Raw genomic sequence first — 19,037 nt, forward strand, 5'->3', positions numbered from 1 at the left:
CATAGTTGGGCACCGGGGTCGCGAGTCATGGGGGAATGGGATCGGGATCAGTCACGTGGGGGGCGCGATCAGGGATCATCGCGGGGGTCCGCGATAGTTGAGGGGGAGTGTCGTGGGATCACCGTTGGGTGATCAGGGTTGGAGGATTAGGGTCGGGAGGTCGGGGTCAGGGGACCGGGGTCAAGGTCGGGGGATTGGGGTCAGGGGTCGGAGGGTCGGGGGTCTGCGATCGGGGTGGAGGAGGGTCCGCGATTGGGGGCGGGGGGTGTTGGTGCAGGTAGTTTTGCTGGCCCTGGGGGAAGCACTCCTGCTCCACTGGGCCCACAAGCTGTGCCTTTCTAGGCAGTTACCTGTAGTCTCGGGCCTTCTCGCCTCCTTTCACGAGGCGTAAAACAGAAGGCCCGGGAATCCCAGCTCCCCCCGGGTTGAAATCAGGAATTAGTTAAAAATGGAGGCCTGAAGCCTCCTTGAAAGGTTTTAAGGTCCGACCTGCCTCCTGGGAGGGGGTTGGTCGCCCACCCCTCGTCCCGCCCCGGTGAAAACTGGAAATGGGCGGGTTGGAGGTGGGTTGGGGGCGGGTCTGAAATGGTGGCAATTTTCAATGCCCCCGCACCCCTAACCCACCTGTTTTTTACTTTTAAAATCGAGCCCCTGCTGTTTTATGGGGAAAGGGGGTGGAGGGAGGGAGTGTGATTACTCTTCATGTAGTTACTCTGAATGTTTCTCAACACATTTAGGACCTGAATTTCCATGAAACCAATGGCCCTGATGTAAGTCAACCAGGGGTGCAGTCTAGCCTCAGGAAAATCGGGCAGGACACAGATACACCAGACCCCAGGCTAGGCTGTGAATTTCCTTCAGGGCCTGGGGTGGGTGGAACCATTTTCTGCCCCAAACATGGAATCATGATTTTGCCCCCCCAACATCATGAGCAGCTCTGAGGGGAGGAAATTTGCATTCTGAAATTTCCTCAGCTCTGGGCTCCCTACGGCTCAATAACCTGGGCGCTGAGATGAACCTAGTATACAGGTTAGTTGAAAGATGGAACTGGGTATAATTTAGGGTGCAGGCACGGAGAACCAAAAGAGTACCAGCACAAAAGCCTTAAATGGCCTTGTAAAGGGGGCTAATTGGTCACGACATTTAAACATAAACAATGCTGGCTGGCAATGGGATGCCCGCCATTGCTGCATTTCCCATTCGTTCTCCGGCGGGTGTCGAAGATACGCCCACATTGGCATGGGGATCCGCAAAACCCATGTAACGTAAGTGACCCTGGATCCTCTGGTAGGGTCAGGGGTGAACGTCACCGGCAACTACTCAGCAACATTTCCGTGCCAAAACAGGGCTGAGGATTTCCAGCCCCTCTGTGCTTACTTAGTGAGGCTACTCAGGTTACTACAACTTATTGCAAATGTTACACCATTGTTCAAAAAAGGAGAGAGGGATAAAACTGGCAACTACAGGCCATTAGCCTAATGTCAGTGTTGGGAAAACTTTTAGAGAAAATAATCTGGGACAAAATTAATTGGCACTTGGAAAAATATGGGTTAATAAATGAAAGCCAGAATGGATTTGTTAAAGGCAAATCGTGTTTGACTGATTTGATTGAGTTCTTAGATGAAATAACGGAGAGGGTTGATGAGGATATTGCGGTTGATGTTGTGTAAATGGACTTTCAAAAGGTGTTTGATAAAGTACAACATAATAGACTTGTTAGAAAAATTATAGCCTACGGGATTAAAGCGGCAGTGGCAGCGTGGATACTAAATTGGATAAAGGGACAGAAAGCAGAGAGTAGTGGTGAATGGTTGTTTTTCAGACTGGAGGGAAGTGTGCAGTGGTGTCCCCCAGGGGTCGGTGTTGGGAGCACAGCTCTTTTTGATATATATTAATGACCTGGACTTGGTATACAGGGTATGATTTCAAAGTTCGCAGATGACATGAAACGCAAGGAGGATAGTAACAAATTTCAGGAGGACATAAGCAGACTGGTGAAATGGGCAGACACTTAGCAGATGAAATTTAACGCAGAGACGTGTGAAGTGATTCATTTTGGTATGAAGAATGAGGAGAAGCAATATAAACGAAACGCTACAATTTTAAAGGGGATGCAAGAACAGAGAGACCTGGGGGTGTATGTACACAAGTCTTTGAAGGTGGCAGGACAAGTTGAGAAGGCTGTTAAGAAGACTTGATAAATAGAGGCATAGAGTACAAAAGCAAGGAAGTTGTGCTAAACCTTTTTAAAACACTGGTTAAGCCCCATCTGGAGTATTGTGGCCAATTCTGGGCACCATACTTTAGGAAGGATGGCCTTAAAGAGGGTGCAGAGGAGATTTACTAGAATGGTACCAGAGATGAAAGACTTCAGTTATGTGGAGATACTAGAGAAACTGGGGTTGTTTTCCTTAGAACAGTGAAGGTTAAGGGGAGATTTGAAGTTGGTGTTCAAAATCATGAAGGGTTTTGATAAGGAGGAACTGTTTCAAGTGGCAGAAGGGCTGGCAACCAGAGGACATAGATTTAAGGAAATTGGCACAAGAACCAGAGGCGACATAAGGAAAACATTTTTTATGCAGCGAGTTATTATGATCTGGAATGTATTGCCTGAAAGGGTAGTGGAGGCAGAATCAATAATAACTTTCGAAGGGAATTGGATACATACTTGAAGAGGAAAAATTTGCAGGACCATGGGGAAAGGGGGCAGGAGAGTGGGACTAATTGGATAGCTCTTTCAAAGAGCCGGCACAAGCACAATGGGCCTAATGGCTTGCTTCTGCGCTGTATCATTCTACGATTCTATTAATTTTGGTTAAGAATTAGGTGTACAGTAGTTTATTGAATGCAGGCCATCCATAACACTTATTGGTCAAATTGCTAAGAAGCCTGATTGAACAAATGGAAAAGGGAAGTGCTCTATCACATCCAAATGAAAGCAAATGCCATTAAAGATGAACTTAAATTGATTTGTCAGGAGATGCTCACCTGGATCTCCTTTCAGTCCATGAGGACCTGGATAACCATCACTTCCTTGATTGCCCTTTTCACCCATTGCTCCTGGAGGACCGCAGTGTCCTGCTGTTCCTATATTAGTTTTGGGATATCAAGAAAAAAAGATTAGTAAATAGCAATGTTTGTGTCAACAAAGGAACCAAAACAACAACAACAACTTGCATTTATATAGCACCTTTAACATAGTAAAACGTCCCAAGGCGCTTCACAGGAGCGTTATCAAACAAAATTTGACACCGAGCCACATAAGGAGATATTAGGACAGGTGACCAAAAGCTTGGTCAAAGGTTTTAAGGAGTGTCTTAAAGGAGGAGTAAGGTAGAGAAACGGAGAGGTTTACGGAGGGAATTCCAGAGCTTAGGGCCCAGGTAGCTGAAGGCTGTTTTCTTTAAACTATTTTCTTTAAACAGGTTAATTAATGCCTGTGCTAAAATATTGCCAAGAGGAATTTAGTATGAGCGGTCTTAATTTCTACCCTTGTACACCTCTACTTACATCCAAAGTGATGTTACTAAGGCCACAAATAGTATGAAAACAAAGAGTTATATTAAAGCACATGTTTATACTTAACCTTTATTGTGGGCCTGTGACTTTAATGGGAATGAACCGTATCAGTATGAGTATTATCAAAGCATGCAGGTCCTATCATCGATATGGTTAACATTGCCCTGGCAACATATTGTATCCCTATAATTACATGCATTTCATAAATAAAAATGCTGTGTCCATATTAATGTACAGAATTGCTGTTTTGTTTCAGTAAGAGGGAAAATGGCTGTGAATTGGGTGAATTCCCCATACGCTCTCCTGTGACACAAATCCCTGCACCGTGAACACTAAATTGTACAATTTACCCCCTAAACCAAGGACTTTTATTTAGACTCTGAAACAGTACATAGCAATTCATCATTACAGAGAGATTATCTACATGGGGCCTAGATCTGTAAATTATTTGAAGGGGCAGAGGCCAGGACATTCCTTGGAGATGTTCCCGCTCTGCTGGTGTTACTTTGCTGAAACATGCGGGGGAAATCCCATTTACCCGTGTAAACGGAGTTTCCACCGCACTTCCGGCCAGATAACGCCGGCGGAACAGGAGCAGTGCCTAAGAATTTCCCAGCTGGAGTAGATTTTAAATGATGGAGGGAGAGATCTTACCTGGAGAGCCTGGAACACCTGAACCTCCTGGCAAGCCTGGTTTCCCATCCAGGCCTTTAATGCCTTGAGGACCTGAAGAACCTACAAGATGACACCAGTGAATGCAACATAACTAAAAAGAATCTGACTTCAATTGCTGGACAACACAGATATTTTTCACAATCTTTTAGTGAACAACTTTGGGTACATTAACTACAACAACTTGCATTCATACAACATTCACTTAACTGGAAAGAAGTTACAGAACACTTGACCAAGTGGAGAGAGAAACGGACACTGAGTGGGAGGGAAGTACAGTTAATTAGGCAACGTGGCTGAAAGAGCAAAAGAAAAGAAAATAAAGTTTTGAGAAGGTGTTTGTAAACAGGGAAGAAGGAGGTAATTTAGGCGTATTTTGGGAGGGAGCTCCAGAGGATAGGGGCATAATAGCAGAAAGAGCAGCAAGTAATAATGGAACAAAGGGAATGGAGACAAAGGAGTAGATCAATGTCAGAGGAGTGAAGATTATGACCGAGGACATGGCTGAAGGAGACTGCCTGAGGTAGGATGGAGTGAGGCGGTGGAAATCTGGAAATTGATTTCGAGGGGCACCGGGAGCCAATGCAGCCTGGCAACACCCAGGGTGATGAAAGTGCAGGGATTTGAGTGAATAAGAACACGGGTAGTGGCATGCTGAGCAAGTTGCAGTTTATCGAGGGCGAAAGAAGGGTGGCCAGCTTGGATAGCAGCAGAGAAATTGAGTTTTGTGGTGATAAAGGTATGGATTAGAGTCTCAGCAGCAACGAGGGAGAAGTAAGGGCAGAGGTAGGTGAAAATGGCATTGGTGAGGTAATATATGTGGGGTACATAGGAAGAGGCGTAGGCCATTCAGCCCCTCCAGCCTGTTCCACCATTCAATAAGATCATGGTTGATCTGTATTCTAACTCCATTTATCCACCTTGGCTCCATATCCCATCATACCTTTGGCTAGCAAAAATCTATCGATCTCAGATATAAATTATTAATTGAGCGAGCATCTACTGCATTTTGTGGGAGAGAGTTCCACACTTTTACCACCCTTTACATGAAGAAGTGTTTCCTAACTTCTCTCTTGAATGGCCTGGCTCTGATTTTAAGGTTACGTGCCCTTGTCCTAGACTCCCCAAACAGCGGAGAAAGTTTCTCTCTACCCTATCAATTCCTTTCAAAATCCTAAAAACCTCAATCAAATCACCCCTTAACCTTTTATATTCCAGGGAAATCAAGCCTAGTTTATGTAATCTCTCCTCATAATTTAATCTTTGGAGCCCTGGTAACATTCTAGTGAATCTGTGTTGCACTCCTTCCAAAACCGATATAGCCTTTCTAAGGTGCAGTGCCCAGAACGGTACGCAGTACTCCAGATGTGGTCTAACCAGGGCTTTGTATAGCTGTAGCAAAACTTCCTCCCATTTATAAAGGCTAACATTCTATTAGTTTTTTTGATTATTTTTTGTACCTAACTACTACATTTTAGTGATCTGTGAACATGGACCCCTAAATCTCTTTGGCCCTCCACTGATCCTAGCTTTTCATCATTTAAAAAGTACTCTGATCTTTCCTTTTTTGGTCCCAAATGGATGACCTCACACTTATCTGCGTTAAAATCCATCTGCCACAGTTTTGCCCACTCATTTAATCTATCAATGTCTCTTTGTAATTTTATGCTCCCATCTACACTATTTATTATGCCACCAATCTTTGTGTCATCGGCAAACTTGGATATATGGCTCTCTGTTGTGTTATCTAAGTCATTAATAAATACAGTGAATAATTGAAACCCCAGCACAGATCATTGTGGGACACCACTAGTCACTTCCTTCCAATTGGAGTACATACCCATTATCTCTACTCTCTGTCGTCTACCGCCTAACCAATCTCCTAACCAAGTCAATAATTTGCCTTCAATTCCATGAACTTTTATTTTAACTAACAGTCTCTTATGTGGAACCTTATCGAATGCCTTCTGGAAGTCCATATAAACTACATCCATAGACATTTCCCGTCTACTATTTTAGTTACTTCCTCAAAAAACTCAATTAGGTTTGTTAGACATGAACTACCATTTACAAATCCATGTTGGCTCTCTCTAATCAGTTCAATTTCTCTAAGTGGTCAGTCACTCTGTCCTTAATTATAGATTCCAATAACTTGCCCACAACAGATGTTAGACTAACAGTTCTATAATTTCTTGGCTTCCCTCTCTCACCTTTCTTAAATAATGGAGTTACATTTGCAATTTTTCAATCTAAAGGGACAATTCCTGAATCGAGAGCTTTGGAAGATTATGGCTAAAGCATCTGTAATTTCCTCACCTACGTCCTTTAAAACCCTGGGGTGGAAACCATCAGGTCCTGTTAGTCTTTAGTGCCTTTATTTTTTCTAATACTGTTTTCTTGCATACGTTAAATTTAGTGAGTTTCAGTGCTTGATTCGTTATTAGTATCCCTGGAATGTCAGGTTATTATCCTCTTCCTTTACTGTGAAGACTGACACAAAGTAATTATTCAACAAGTATCATATATCATAGTATCATAGCAGTTGCAGCAAAGGAGGAGGTCATTCAGCCCATTGTGCCTGTACCAGGACTTTGAAAGAGCTATTCAATTAATCCCATTCCTTTGCTCTTTCACCATAGTCTTGTAAATTTTTCCTTTCAAGTATTTATCCAATTCCCTTTTGAAAGTTACTATTGAATCTGTTTCCACCACCCTTTCAGGCAGTGCATTCCAGATCATTACAACTCGCTGTGTAAAAAAAGGTTTCCTCATTTCACCTCTGGCTCTTTTGCCGATCACTTTAAATCTGTGTCCTCTGGATACCGACTCTTCCGCAACTGGAAACAGTTTCTCCTTAGATTCTCTGTCAAAACCGTTCATGATTTTGAACGCATCTATCAAATTTCCCCTTAATCTTCTCTGTTCTAAGTCTGCCATTTCCTTATTTTCATTTGCAATATTACCCGCATCTGTTTTTAAAGGGCCCACATTACCCTTGACCAATGTTCCCTCTAATTTTTTTCAGCCATGTGCGGAATGAATTTGGGTCTGTGCGCCAATATAAAGCTGTGTGCGCCACCGTAAAAAAAGATCACAACTTTGAAGAGAAGGTCTTTTTAGAAAACATTATTCAGGATATATAACAAACAGAACAAATGTACAACATAATGGATAATTATAAAAAGGCGAGCTGTCAAGGATTTTTAATTAAACAAAGCTGGTGATAGAAATTTCAGAAGTAAACACTATCACCAGAAGAAAGGGAACATCCTGATTGAGACCCATAGTCTGTAGATGACAGGCCGGTTGATGGAAAAGAAGCAGGTGACTGTCTCTGGTTCGGATGTCTTTCTCTTCTGTCTCTCCCTCTCATCCAGTGTTTATATATTTTGTCCAGGTTTACTTCCTTACCACTTGAAAGATGAGATTTGATCCCCGTAAGCATATCAAGGTGATTTTCTTTCAAACCGTTTCGTGATTTCGTTTTTATATTATTCATAAGGCTGAAGCCACGCTCACAATCAGCACTTGAAGCTTGAAACGTGAAATTATCCACTTTGGTAGGAAGGATAGAAAAGCAGAATTTTTTTTAAAGGTGAGAGGCTAAGAAATGTTGGTATTCAGAGTGATTTAGGTGGCCTTGTACATGAATCACAGAAAGTTAACATGCAGGTACAACAAGCAATTAGGAAGGCAAATGATATGTTAGCCTTTATTGCAAGGGGGTGGGAGTATAAGAACAAGGAAGTCTTGCTGCAATTATATAGGACTCTGGTGAGACCACATCTGGAGTACTGTGTACAGTTTTGATCTCCTTACCCAAGGAAGGATATACTTGTCTTAGAGGGGGTGCAGCAAAGGTTCACTTGATTGATTCCTGGGATGAGAGGGCTGTCCTATGAGGAAAGATTGAGTAGAATGGGGCTATATTATCTGGAGTTTAGAAGAATGAGAGGTGATCTCATTGAAACATTTAAATTCATAGAGGGCTTGACAGGGTAGATGCTGAGAGGCTGTTTCCCCTGGCTGGTGAGCCTAGGACTAGGGAACATAGTCTCAAGATATGGGGTTGGCCATTTAGGACCGATGTGAGGAAACATTTCTTCACTCAGAGGGTTGTGAATATTTGGAATTCTCTATCCCAGAGGGCTGTAGATGCTCAGTTGTTGAGTATATGCAAGACTGAGATCGATAGATCTTTGGACACTAAGGGAAGCAAGGGATATGGGGATTGGGCGGGAAAGCAGAGTTGAGGTAGAAGATCAGCCATGATCTTATTGAATGGCGGAGCAGGCTCGAGGGGCCGTATGGACTAGTCCTGCCCCTATTTCTTATGTTCTTATGAGTCCTAAGTAATAAAACAGTATATAATTTACTGTAAATTAGTGGTCCTGATAATAATACATTCCAACATCCCTAGCGTTATTTAAAAGTACTATTGGGGGCATCCTTAAAAAATAAAATTGCTTCTTGAGTGAAAAAAAGCAAAATCACTCAAGTTGTTTGACAGCTTTAAAAAGGAGTATTAAAAGGGGATGTTGTGCCTTTTAAAGAGAGGCATTTTTTGTTTGTAGAGATTCGCACATGCACAGCCCTATGAGCACTGCCCCTTTAATTAGCAGTTTTCCGGCAGCTGAAGGAGATGGGGTGGGGGTTTTGGAGCTGGAACTAGGCCGACAAGCATGTGCTCCAGCCTATTGTTCTGGTGTGGAGCGCGAATGAGCTCGTGGCTCTTTCCGCAGAAATACAGAGCGCAGCCTCTCTCAAACAGCTGAAATTGTTTAATGTTTTATTTGATTTAAAAAAAAAATCAGACATAGACTTTTCCCATTATGTGCAGACTTGGACCTCCTGGCTATTACTGCTGTCTCGCTGCGTAGCAGACACAGTATCTATAGGTACAGTCCGGGTCGACGAGGACCCTTTGCTCGATTTACATTGATTCCAACTCAGTCTTTTTTACGAGCTCTCACCACTGTTTGCAGTCGCCATTTTATGTAATTCAGGTTGTACAGAACCGCCCCCCCACTGCACCCTCACACCAACCACACCGCCCACCTCCCCACCACCATTTCCTGCCAGTTGGGACTCCTCAGGACTCCACGTTGAATAAAACAATATCGCGCTCCTCCATACAGTAGAGGACTTTGTGTTTATTAAAAATAAGTAAAAGGAAAAGCCGCTCAATTAGATTGGAGAGGCTTCAGGTAAACCGTGCGTTAGGTCCCGAGCTTTAAAACGTCTGCAAAAGTCAAAAACGATGTGTTGAGAGCAATAACAGAACACACTGGCGCCGGGACAGCGTGGACGGAATGAGGAAGTGCGCGGCACACAACAGAGTGCTGCGCGGCCACGCACGCCCGCAGCTTAGAGGAAACAGTGCCCTTGACTGCCCTTATTCTTCTAATATAATTGTAAAAACCTTTTGTGTTAATCTTGATATCCTTCACAAGTTTCTTTTCGTATTCCCAAAACTCAGCTCTGGATCAAGCAGCATGCCAAGGTTCTGCATCATCAGACTTAACCCAAAGTGGCAGCTAAAGAGGTTGATGGAGATTTTAAAAAAAGAGGCCCGTGGGAACAAACAGGAGCAGGAAAAAGATGGCTCCTGTTTAAGCTTGTAGTGAACTGGAAGAAAGTTTAATTTGTTCAAGATTTGGTATTGGCCAAGCAATTGTAGAGTTGAACAACAGCTTTGGAATCAAAAAAGGAGGCAGTAAGATAAAGTTGTATATCAACACCATACAAGGGTCGGCATTTGGATGATGAGAGGAGGGGACCAAGGATAGAGTCCTGGGGCACAGCAGTGGCAACTGTGTGGGCAAGAGTGGAGAAACTATTAATAGTTTTGTATTGTCAGCGTTGGTACAAATGTGAATCAAACCAGAGGACAGCAGTGCCATGAAGAGGGACTGCTGAGGAAAGCAGTTAGACAGAATGGAATCATCAATGGTGTTAAAGACAGCAGAGAAGTTGAAAAAGATAAGCAGGGACAATGAACCACGATTTCAGTCACAGAGGATGTCATTAGTGCCTTTGACTGGAGCAGCTCTGTGTTATGGGCAGGACCCATTTGACTTTTGGAGATGGTGTGAAGCAAACAATAGAAGTAATTCAAAAAAATTACCTGCACAACCTGGTTGGCCTAGGTCTCCTTTTTCACCAGGGGTCCCAGAACGCCCATCAAGTCCTGGTTCACCTGGAGACCCAGGAGTTCCTGGTAATCCTTTGGGGAAGGATATGCCTCGATTACCCTAAGATACATGAGGATCAAATAAATAGTTTATTTTTAGAACTGATATTATCAATACAAGTTAAGAATGCCTGACAGGAGAAGTTTATTTAAAGCAAAAGTTAATTCATTAGCTAGGGGGATAAATTTTACAAATCATCGTTCCTGGTGCAGAAATTTGCGTGATGGGAACATGTATTCGGAATTTGGTCCCAGATGTCAGTGTCCATGATTCATAGGTTGCATAATTTTTCCATCTATCCATTATTGGATGGAAAATTACGTGCTCTGTGATTCAGGTGCACTGACCTTGGCAGCCAAATTCCTAAACTGTGTTCCTGTTGTTTAAAAACTGCACTGGGTACGATAAATCGTAAGATTTACGCTGATGTCTTTAAAATTATTAGATAGCCCAACAAATACTGAAATCTTCTTACATTTTAGGAATACTGACAAAGAAAGCAGCCTTATTTGTGAATGCTAAAGGAACATAGGAACAGGGGTAGGCCATTCAATCTTTTAAGCCTGTTCTGCCATTCAGTTAGATCATGGCTGATCTGTACCTCAACTCCACGGAGCCTTTGCTCCGTATCCCTTGATACCCCTACCCAACAAAAATCTATCGATCTCAGTCTTGAAAATTTCATTTGACCCGGCACCCACAGCATTTTGGGGCAGCGAGTTTCGGATTTCCACTATCTGTTACATGAAAAAGTGCTTCCTGATTTTGATCCTAAATGGCCTATTTCTATTTGAATGAAATTACATCACCCGTGCATAATGATCTTATTGCATTATCTTCAAACCAGTTTATGCAACGTAAAAGTTTGAAAAGAAAATAAAGGATTTGGAATTCAGACCTTTAGCAGATACAGCTCGAACTGTGTCCTAGTGGCTATCACAGCAGTGCTCTGATGTGGTCTGTTTGCAAGTATTCCAGGAACTAAGTCAAAACTAAGTCATATTTCTGAGCAAGATAAATTTGTTTCAGGATGAATTTATTACTGCTGAATTTAAGCTCTGTCTTTAACACATTGCCTTTTTTCTCTTCCTACTCTTTTCCCTGTAGGAAAATTCATTGATTGTATGCTCCCAATGGACAGCTGTGCTCTTCGGGAGCATGAGTTGGAGATCCAGTTCTAAATCATAGCCCCAAAATTCCTAAGCTTCTGAGGGCGCTTCTGCAGCGGAAGTTGGGTGCGGGGCCAGAATTTGGGATGGTTTCCGGTTTGTCCAGGTCTTTGTCCCTCTTTGCCTTCATTAGGAAACCGGCAATGTGGGCCACACTTCTGCCAGTGTGTAATGCTGGTTGTCAAATTACACTTGTATCATGCAGGTGTACTCTGCATCAGTAGCAAAGGAGGTGGAACTGGTAGGATTTCTGGTAAGTGATAGGAAGGGGCAGGCACTTCTTGCACCTGCCTCCCTGTGTGTTGACAATAGAAGAGGAGATGGGAGTAATAACATGAAATCAAATGCCAGAAGTACCACCTGTTCAGGCTTCTTATCTCCTGCCCCAAAGTATTGAGTACTTTGCTTGCCAGCATTACATACCAATGGAATAAGGACTCATATTTCCAGCTTCCTAATGGCAATTGACTGCAGAGCAACAACAAGAAGGATACCTTACCATCACCTACTCCAGCCATGCGACATTGTCATTAACAGTCCAGCTGCCTTGTGACCTCTTTGAGTGAGACTGATAATTTATGCAAAATAATGATGAATTGTGAGCAATTTTTGTACTGTGGATGTGCATTCATTAGAATCGGGTTGAGGTTGTCCAAACTTACCTCACCTGGAGGCCTTATAGCCATCTCAAGGAGGAAATATCCACTCCACCAGTGATTAAAATGCAGGTCCCACACTTGCAAGGCAGTGTACAAACCTACAACAGTCTCCCAAAAGGAATGTTTCTAAAACATATTAGGGGGTGTTCTCTCTAAGTTGAGAGCATAGTCTTGACACTTTGTTCATATACTTGCCAGAACATTACAATGTTGAGACAGCAGGGACAATAATGCGGTGCCATTTCTTTCCCTTCTTCCCATGGCTCTCCTGAAGTCAGGATGAAATAGTTTGCTGCACCTCTGTTTTGCTTTCACTCACATCTTCAAAATCTGCTACTGCTCTCACAACTACTACCCTACCTTGGCCTCACTTGCTGCTTCTTCCTGTTATTGTGCAGACGGTGCTAAGCTGTCTCATACATCTTGAAAACCTTTAAACAGGGGACATATTAACCCACTTCCACTTGTAGGAGATGCTGGCAAACAACAGAAGGGAGAGCACGAGATAGGAGAAGGTCCTGTCACTATTCAAACATTGCCAAAGATGGAAGAGGCCATCGACCTTATTGGCAGACAAAGGGCACGCAGCTACAGAGATGGACAGGTTGGAGACCAGCCATAGCAGAGTGTTTGGGCATCTTCCCTTACTTTTGTCTTTCTACTTAACTCTTTTAGTGACACACTCACAGTCACACACTCAGCATGATACCCTGGTGGTGCATTGTGCTGCCCCTTATCTGCTTTGCTTACCCTTGCCACGACATGCTAACCCTTGTTCTTCTCTTTTTACAATTTTAAATTTGAGGCATTGGGAACCAATGTAGGTAAGTGAGGACAGGGGTGATTGGTGTGCGGGACTTAGTGTGGGATAAGATATGGGCAGAAGGGTTTTGGATGAGTTGAAGTTTATGGAGGGTGGAGAATGGGAGGCCGGCCACGAGAGCATTGGAATAATCGAGTCTGGAGGTGACAAAGGCATAGATAAGGGTGTCAGCAGCAGATGAGCTGAGGCAGGGGTGGAGGTAAGCAATGTCACAAGGTCTTTGTGAATGTTTATAAATAGCTAATAACACTGGTTTTGTGGTTGAGTAATTGTATCCTTGGTTCATTCTTACCTCTTTAGATGTCATAACCTCAAAGTTCACATTATCTGATTTTACTCAATACTAAACTTGTTAATGGATCAACCCATTGAACCCTTCTATTTAGATATGCGCCTGGAATTTCGGCATGAGTTCATCCAATCTCTTGCTGAACTTGGGCAGAAGATTGGTGGAAACCCTAGAGAAACAGCATAAATAGCCATTTACACTGTATCTCTAGGGTTTCTGCTGAAGTTACAGTGGGAGAATGGGGAACCCCCACAGAAAGTCTAATGATATCTTCAAAGGTGTCCAACTACCTAGCCGGCCAGCGGGCCAGCTGGCAGACAGACCGATACACTGATTAAAATACCTCAGTCTACTTTAGGATTGATGTTAATATTGATATGAATTCCATTAAAGGAAAATGACATTTTAGTAAATAATTTACACTCACAGATAAGAATCAATTTACCTTTTGTCCACAAGGGCCTGGATTGCCATAGACTGGGCTATTTGGTTCTCCTTTCTCTCCGTTTGAACCAGGGATGCCATCAGGACCATGAAAACCCGGAGACCCTGATGTGCCTGGGAACCCTTTCTCCCCTTTGTCACCTAATAAAATCATCAGCAAAAAAAAAGTCACATAGAGCACTACAATTTACACAATTAAGCACATAGAGGTTCCCTATGTACTCTGTTAATCTCAAACCAGCATCATGTATTCAAAAAGTCACTGAACTCTATCGTGTACCCATTACAGTTCTGTTGTGCTTTCCATGTACCTCACGGTCCCATATAGCACCATCAGGTGCTATTAAACATCCAGCTTTACCTACGTACCCCATTTCAGTAACATGTTGTCCACAATGTATCTCAATTATAGTTCCACATAGCTCGGTTACAGTGCCATAGACTACCACTATTTTGCCTATTATAGTTACACAGAAGTCCAACATTTACCCCCATTACAATTACACTTACTATTCACATTCAGCTCTTCCATAGTCATATCCAAGTTAATTTGTATTTCAGGTCTATAATCCCCATCAGTAAAGTGCTTTGTAACACTTGTTCAATTCATTAAAATAAATGATTGAGGCTATTACTTACTTCTGCATAAATCCATTTCAATGAATTAGTTTGACTAATTGTTATATGCAGTAGGATGGTTTTAGAAACTTATTTTACTCCGTCTTCATGTCACAAAACTTGAACTCACCTGGCAAACCCATGGAACCCACAGATCCAAGGACGCCTGGAGACCCAAGATATCCAGGATTCCCTGGTAAACCTGGATCGCCTGGTGGACCTGTTTGGATAAAAAATATAAGACAATTAGAAATGTTACAACTTGTAAGCACTACTAATACAGCAGCACAAGACTATCTCTTCCCCCTCTCCAAAGCAAGTCGGTCAAAACGAATTACAACATTGCAACCCTTGGGGAAGCATAGAATGGTGATGGACTAGGTTGAGAGTCAAATTAATAGATGGAGTCAGAGACAACAATCAAGGAGCACAGGCAGTTTATTTACACATAGAACCATAGAATGGTTACAGCACAGGAGGCCATTTGGCCCATCAAGCCCATGCCAGCTCTTTATAAGAGCAATCCATTTAGTCCCCTTTCCTCGCTCTTTCCCCATAGCCCTGCAATTTTTTTCCCTTCAAGTATTTACCCAATTCCTTTTTGAAAGCCATGATTGAATCTGCTTCCATCATCCTTTCAGGTGGCACATTCCAGATCATAACTACTTGCTGCATAAAAAAGTTTTTCCTCATGTCATCTTTGATTCTTTTGCCAATCACCTTAAATCTGTGTCCTCTGGTTGAATCATTTCTTAAACACTTGGGTTACACAATGCCGTTGCATAATCCTAGTCTCATGCTAACCCAACACATCAATACTTAAAACTCTAACTGGTTTAACTACCGAGTGAGGCTAGCTATGGTATAATGTAAGTAACCCTCCCTCATTTTCCTAATGAATCTTAGAGGAAGAGGAAGAGGGAGCAGGAGAAATAATGAGGAAGAGAGTCCTGTTGCTAATGGAAGGGATTCTAGTTGCTGTATACAGTAGGTGGGAATTCTCACAAGAACAAGAATCAGTAGCAGCCAGAATCACCTCCGTCAGCAGCAGCACTCACTTAGGAGTGATATTGAGGGGAGCGGGAAGGGCAATAAAGGGTAGAGGAATCGGAGCAGGAAACCAGAAGCAGGAGGGCGCCCATGAACATAAGCAAATCAGGGTCCTATGATGTCATTAGGACCCCAATGGCATTTTAATGGCCTGAGCAGAGCGCCTGTTGCCCGTACCCCGCTCAGTAAAGCATGGCGGGAAGGAAGAGATGGCCCTCTAAAGCGAGTCAAAAGTTTTCCTTAGCGGGGCCAGGAGTGCTCCTCTGGCCCCCACAAGGAAAGTTTGGGCCTCTGCTGCCCACGCTCCCCCTTCCCGCCTGCAAAATGGCACCAATATCCCCCGCCCCCACCCAGCGACTTATGTTGGTGCCAGCAGGCGGCCTCTGGGTCCTGTGATTTTGACCTGTCCGAAGCTGGCTATTTGCCCGGTTTGAGCGGGCAGCTGGCTAGTGTGATGTAAATGTGGTCCAGTCGTTAAAATCGACAGCGGCCTCCCATGGAGAATCCCGGGCAGGAAGGCTGTTGGTCTCCGCTCCGCGGCCCGCCCACCCCAGCTTCCCACCTGGGAGTTATAATCCACCCTTCAGTAATGGGAGAGTCAGTCCAGTTACAGATACAGTTCCATTGCATGCAGGTTAAAAGCAATACAATATAATAAGATTACCCTATAATTTAGTGATGAACTTATAATGTTTAATTGTATTTAAATCTTGGTACCTGCTGGACCTGGAGGCCCTGGAATTCCCTCTTTACCTTTGCATCCTGGTTCACCACAGGAACCAGCCTCACCTTTTGGCCCTGTTTTTCCTTTCGCTCCTGGTAATGAAATGTTATAACATGTGATATTTAATCTTGCAATTTAACAGTATCATTTTCATCCTCCTCATCCTTTTGGAGATCCCCCATTTTAAAATTAATTTGTTTATCATTTCTTTTTTCATCTGGCAAGTACAGTTACAGCCAAGAACACAGCCGGGCAACCTGCTCCCAGGTCTTTTCCAATGCTGTTTTTGAGCTGGACTTTATGAGGTGAATAGAATTGTTTCTGAGGATAGCTCACCTGTCTATTTACTTCCTTCAGTGTAGCGAAGTGGGCAGCCTTCACTCACTGGGGCTAATGTTGACTTTGTGTGATAGTGTAAAATGGGTTCCAAATGGAAATAAAAACTGGGAGCGAAGTAAAATGGGCTGCCGATTCGCTATCACCTGATTTACACAATTGAACCAAGTCAAAATTACTCCAAATATCTCTCTGACACAAAATCAGGAACTTGTCACATGAAGAATCATGGAATGTGAATCTAACAACTCACTAGAGCAGTGGTGTCTCACAATATGGTTTTCTAATCAGTTTGAAATCAAATCACATGGTCATTTTCATGGAAAGGGTAAGAATTTTTATTCAGTAAAATATGGCGACAATAATGGACACTTGAAAGTTCCTTCATTTTGGGGTTCCTGTGATGCCATAAGCTGTGAGGTTGAACCTTAAACCTGAGATGCAATTACTGATACCCACAGATCATTAATAATACAGGGCTCAAGCTCTGGTACAAATTACAGAATCCCACTCAACAAATTTACACAGATTACATCACATTTCTTAACCCTACAGCGGATTTTACATCATACATCAACTGCTGTTTGCCAGGACAGTTGCTAGCAACAATAAAAATTGACTAAGACTTTCTATCAGCTCATCAGAATAGGGCGAAAAATGTTTCCAATTCTGTGTCTGCGCCATGGAGCCTCATAATTTCTGCCTTTATATATTTTATAAAAAGAAATGAATAATTTCAAGGTGGCTGTCTCATTTGGAGATCAGGTCATCATTAAACAACTCCAGTTCAAGATATTACCCAACCTTTTGATAAAATTAGTGCCGTGCAATAATTACTAGGATCTGTTGTTTTTCCAATACATATATTGTGGGTTTATGAAGAATGATTTGATAATTTTGGTACAAATAACAATGGAAATCTTCCCCCAATATGTATACTCCAGGAACTATTGAGCGATTTATTCTTTATCACTCCTACCTAGGACAAGCTGTATGTATCACACTCATCAATGAGATTTAATACACATTTCGTATTTTTATAACATTTAACTATGAGATATACAGTTAAAAACAATTTGTTAAAACTGGAATGGTTTCTTCTCCGTGTACTAGAATCTCAGAGAATTTTCTAAATTACATAATTGAAACACATTGAATATTATCTGTGGTATTGGGGGTAATATACTGGCATGGGTGGAGGATTGGTTATCTAACAGGAAGCAGAGAGTTGGGATAAATGGTACATTCTTGGACTGGCAACCAGTAGCCAGTGGTGTTCCGCAGGGGTCGGTGCTGGGTCCCCAACTCTTTACAATCTATATTATCGATTTGGAGGAGGGGACTGAGTGTAACATATCAAAGTTTGCAGATGATACAAAGATGGGAGGGAAAGTAGAGAGTGAGGAGGACATAAAAAACCTACAAGGGGATATAGACAGGCTGGGTGAGTGGGCGGAGATTTGGCAGATGCAATACAATATTGGAAAATGTGAGGTTATGCACTTTGGCAGGAAAAATCGGAGAGCAAGTTATTATCTCAATGGCGAGAAACTGGAAAGTACTGCAGTACAAAGGGATCTGGGGGTCCTAGTGCAAGAAAATCAAAAGGTTAGTATGCAGGTGCAGCAGGTGATCAAGAAGGCCAACGGAATGTTGGCTTTTATTGCTAGGGGGATAGAATATAAAAACAGGGAGGTATTGCTGCAGTTATATAAGGTATTAGTGAGACCGCACCTGGAATACTGCATACAGTTTTGGTGTCCATACTTAAGAAAAGACATACTTGCTCTCGAGGCAGTACAAAGAAGGTTCACTCGGTTAATCCCGGGGATGAGGGGGCGGACATATGAGGAGAGGTTGAGTAGATTGGGACTCTACTCATTGGAGTTCAGAAGAATGAGAGGCGATCTTATTGAAACATATAAGATTGTGAAGGGGCTTGATCGGGTGGATGTGGTAAGGATGTTCCCAAGGATGGGTGAAACTAGAACGAGGGGGCATAATCTTAGAATAAGGGGCTGCTCTTTCAAAACTGAGATGAGGAGAAACTTCTTCACTCAGAGGGTAGTAGGTCTGTGGAATTTGCTGCCCCAGGAAGCTGTGGAAGCTACATCGTTAAATAAATTTAAAACAGAAATAGACAGTTTCCTAGAAGTAAAGGGAATTAGGGGTTACGGGGAGCGGGCAGGAAATTGGACATGATTTTAGATTTGAGGTTAGGACCAGATCAGCCATGATCTTATTGAATGGCGGAGCAGGCTCGAGGGGCCGATTGGCCTACTCCTGCTCCTATTTCTTATGTTCTTATGTTCTTATTACTGCCATCATTCATCTCCACTTCAGGTTCACTATAAAGTCCAACTGGGTGAAGCTCTGCACTGTCTGAGTAACAGAACTGACTCCAACTGATGTGCCTGCTCAAGCCAATTACTGTTTTTAGGACCCCCTTGAAGTGCAGCTGTGCAGTTATCAAAGACGAGGGAAGTTCTGTGCACAGGGGTGAATAGGCAATGTCTTGTATTGGTAACACTTAGCTTGTC

The 19,037-nt window shown here is 42.8% G+C and overlaps 1 protein-coding gene across 1 annotated transcript in view; it reads right to left on the bottom strand.

Moving 5' to 3' along the window:
* LOC137331357 (collagen alpha-5(IV) chain-like) overlaps window positions 1-19,037 on the bottom strand; it is a 195,496-nt gene that overhangs the window by 30,612 nt on the left and 145,847 nt on the right. The window contains exons 35-40 of the mRNA XM_067995103.1: window positions 16,155-16,253; window positions 14,518-14,607; window positions 13,771-13,910; window positions 10,319-10,445; window positions 4,174-4,254; window positions 2,989-3,087 (exon numbers count right to left, since the gene is read on the bottom strand). Coding sequence (XP_067851204.1) covers window positions 2,989-3,087; window positions 4,174-4,254; window positions 10,319-10,445; window positions 13,771-13,910; window positions 14,518-14,607; window positions 16,155-16,253 — 636 coding nt within the window. The remainder of the gene's footprint in view (window positions 1-2,988; window positions 3,088-4,173; window positions 4,255-10,318; window positions 10,446-13,770; window positions 13,911-14,517; window positions 14,608-16,154; window positions 16,254-19,037) is intronic.

The sequence above is a fragment of the Heptranchias perlo genome, chromosome 13 (genome assembly GCF_035084215.1).
Source record: "Heptranchias perlo isolate sHepPer1 chromosome 13, sHepPer1.hap1, whole genome shotgun sequence".
Taxonomy (NCBI): domain Eukaryota; kingdom Metazoa; phylum Chordata; class Chondrichthyes; order Hexanchiformes; family Hexanchidae; genus Heptranchias; species Heptranchias perlo.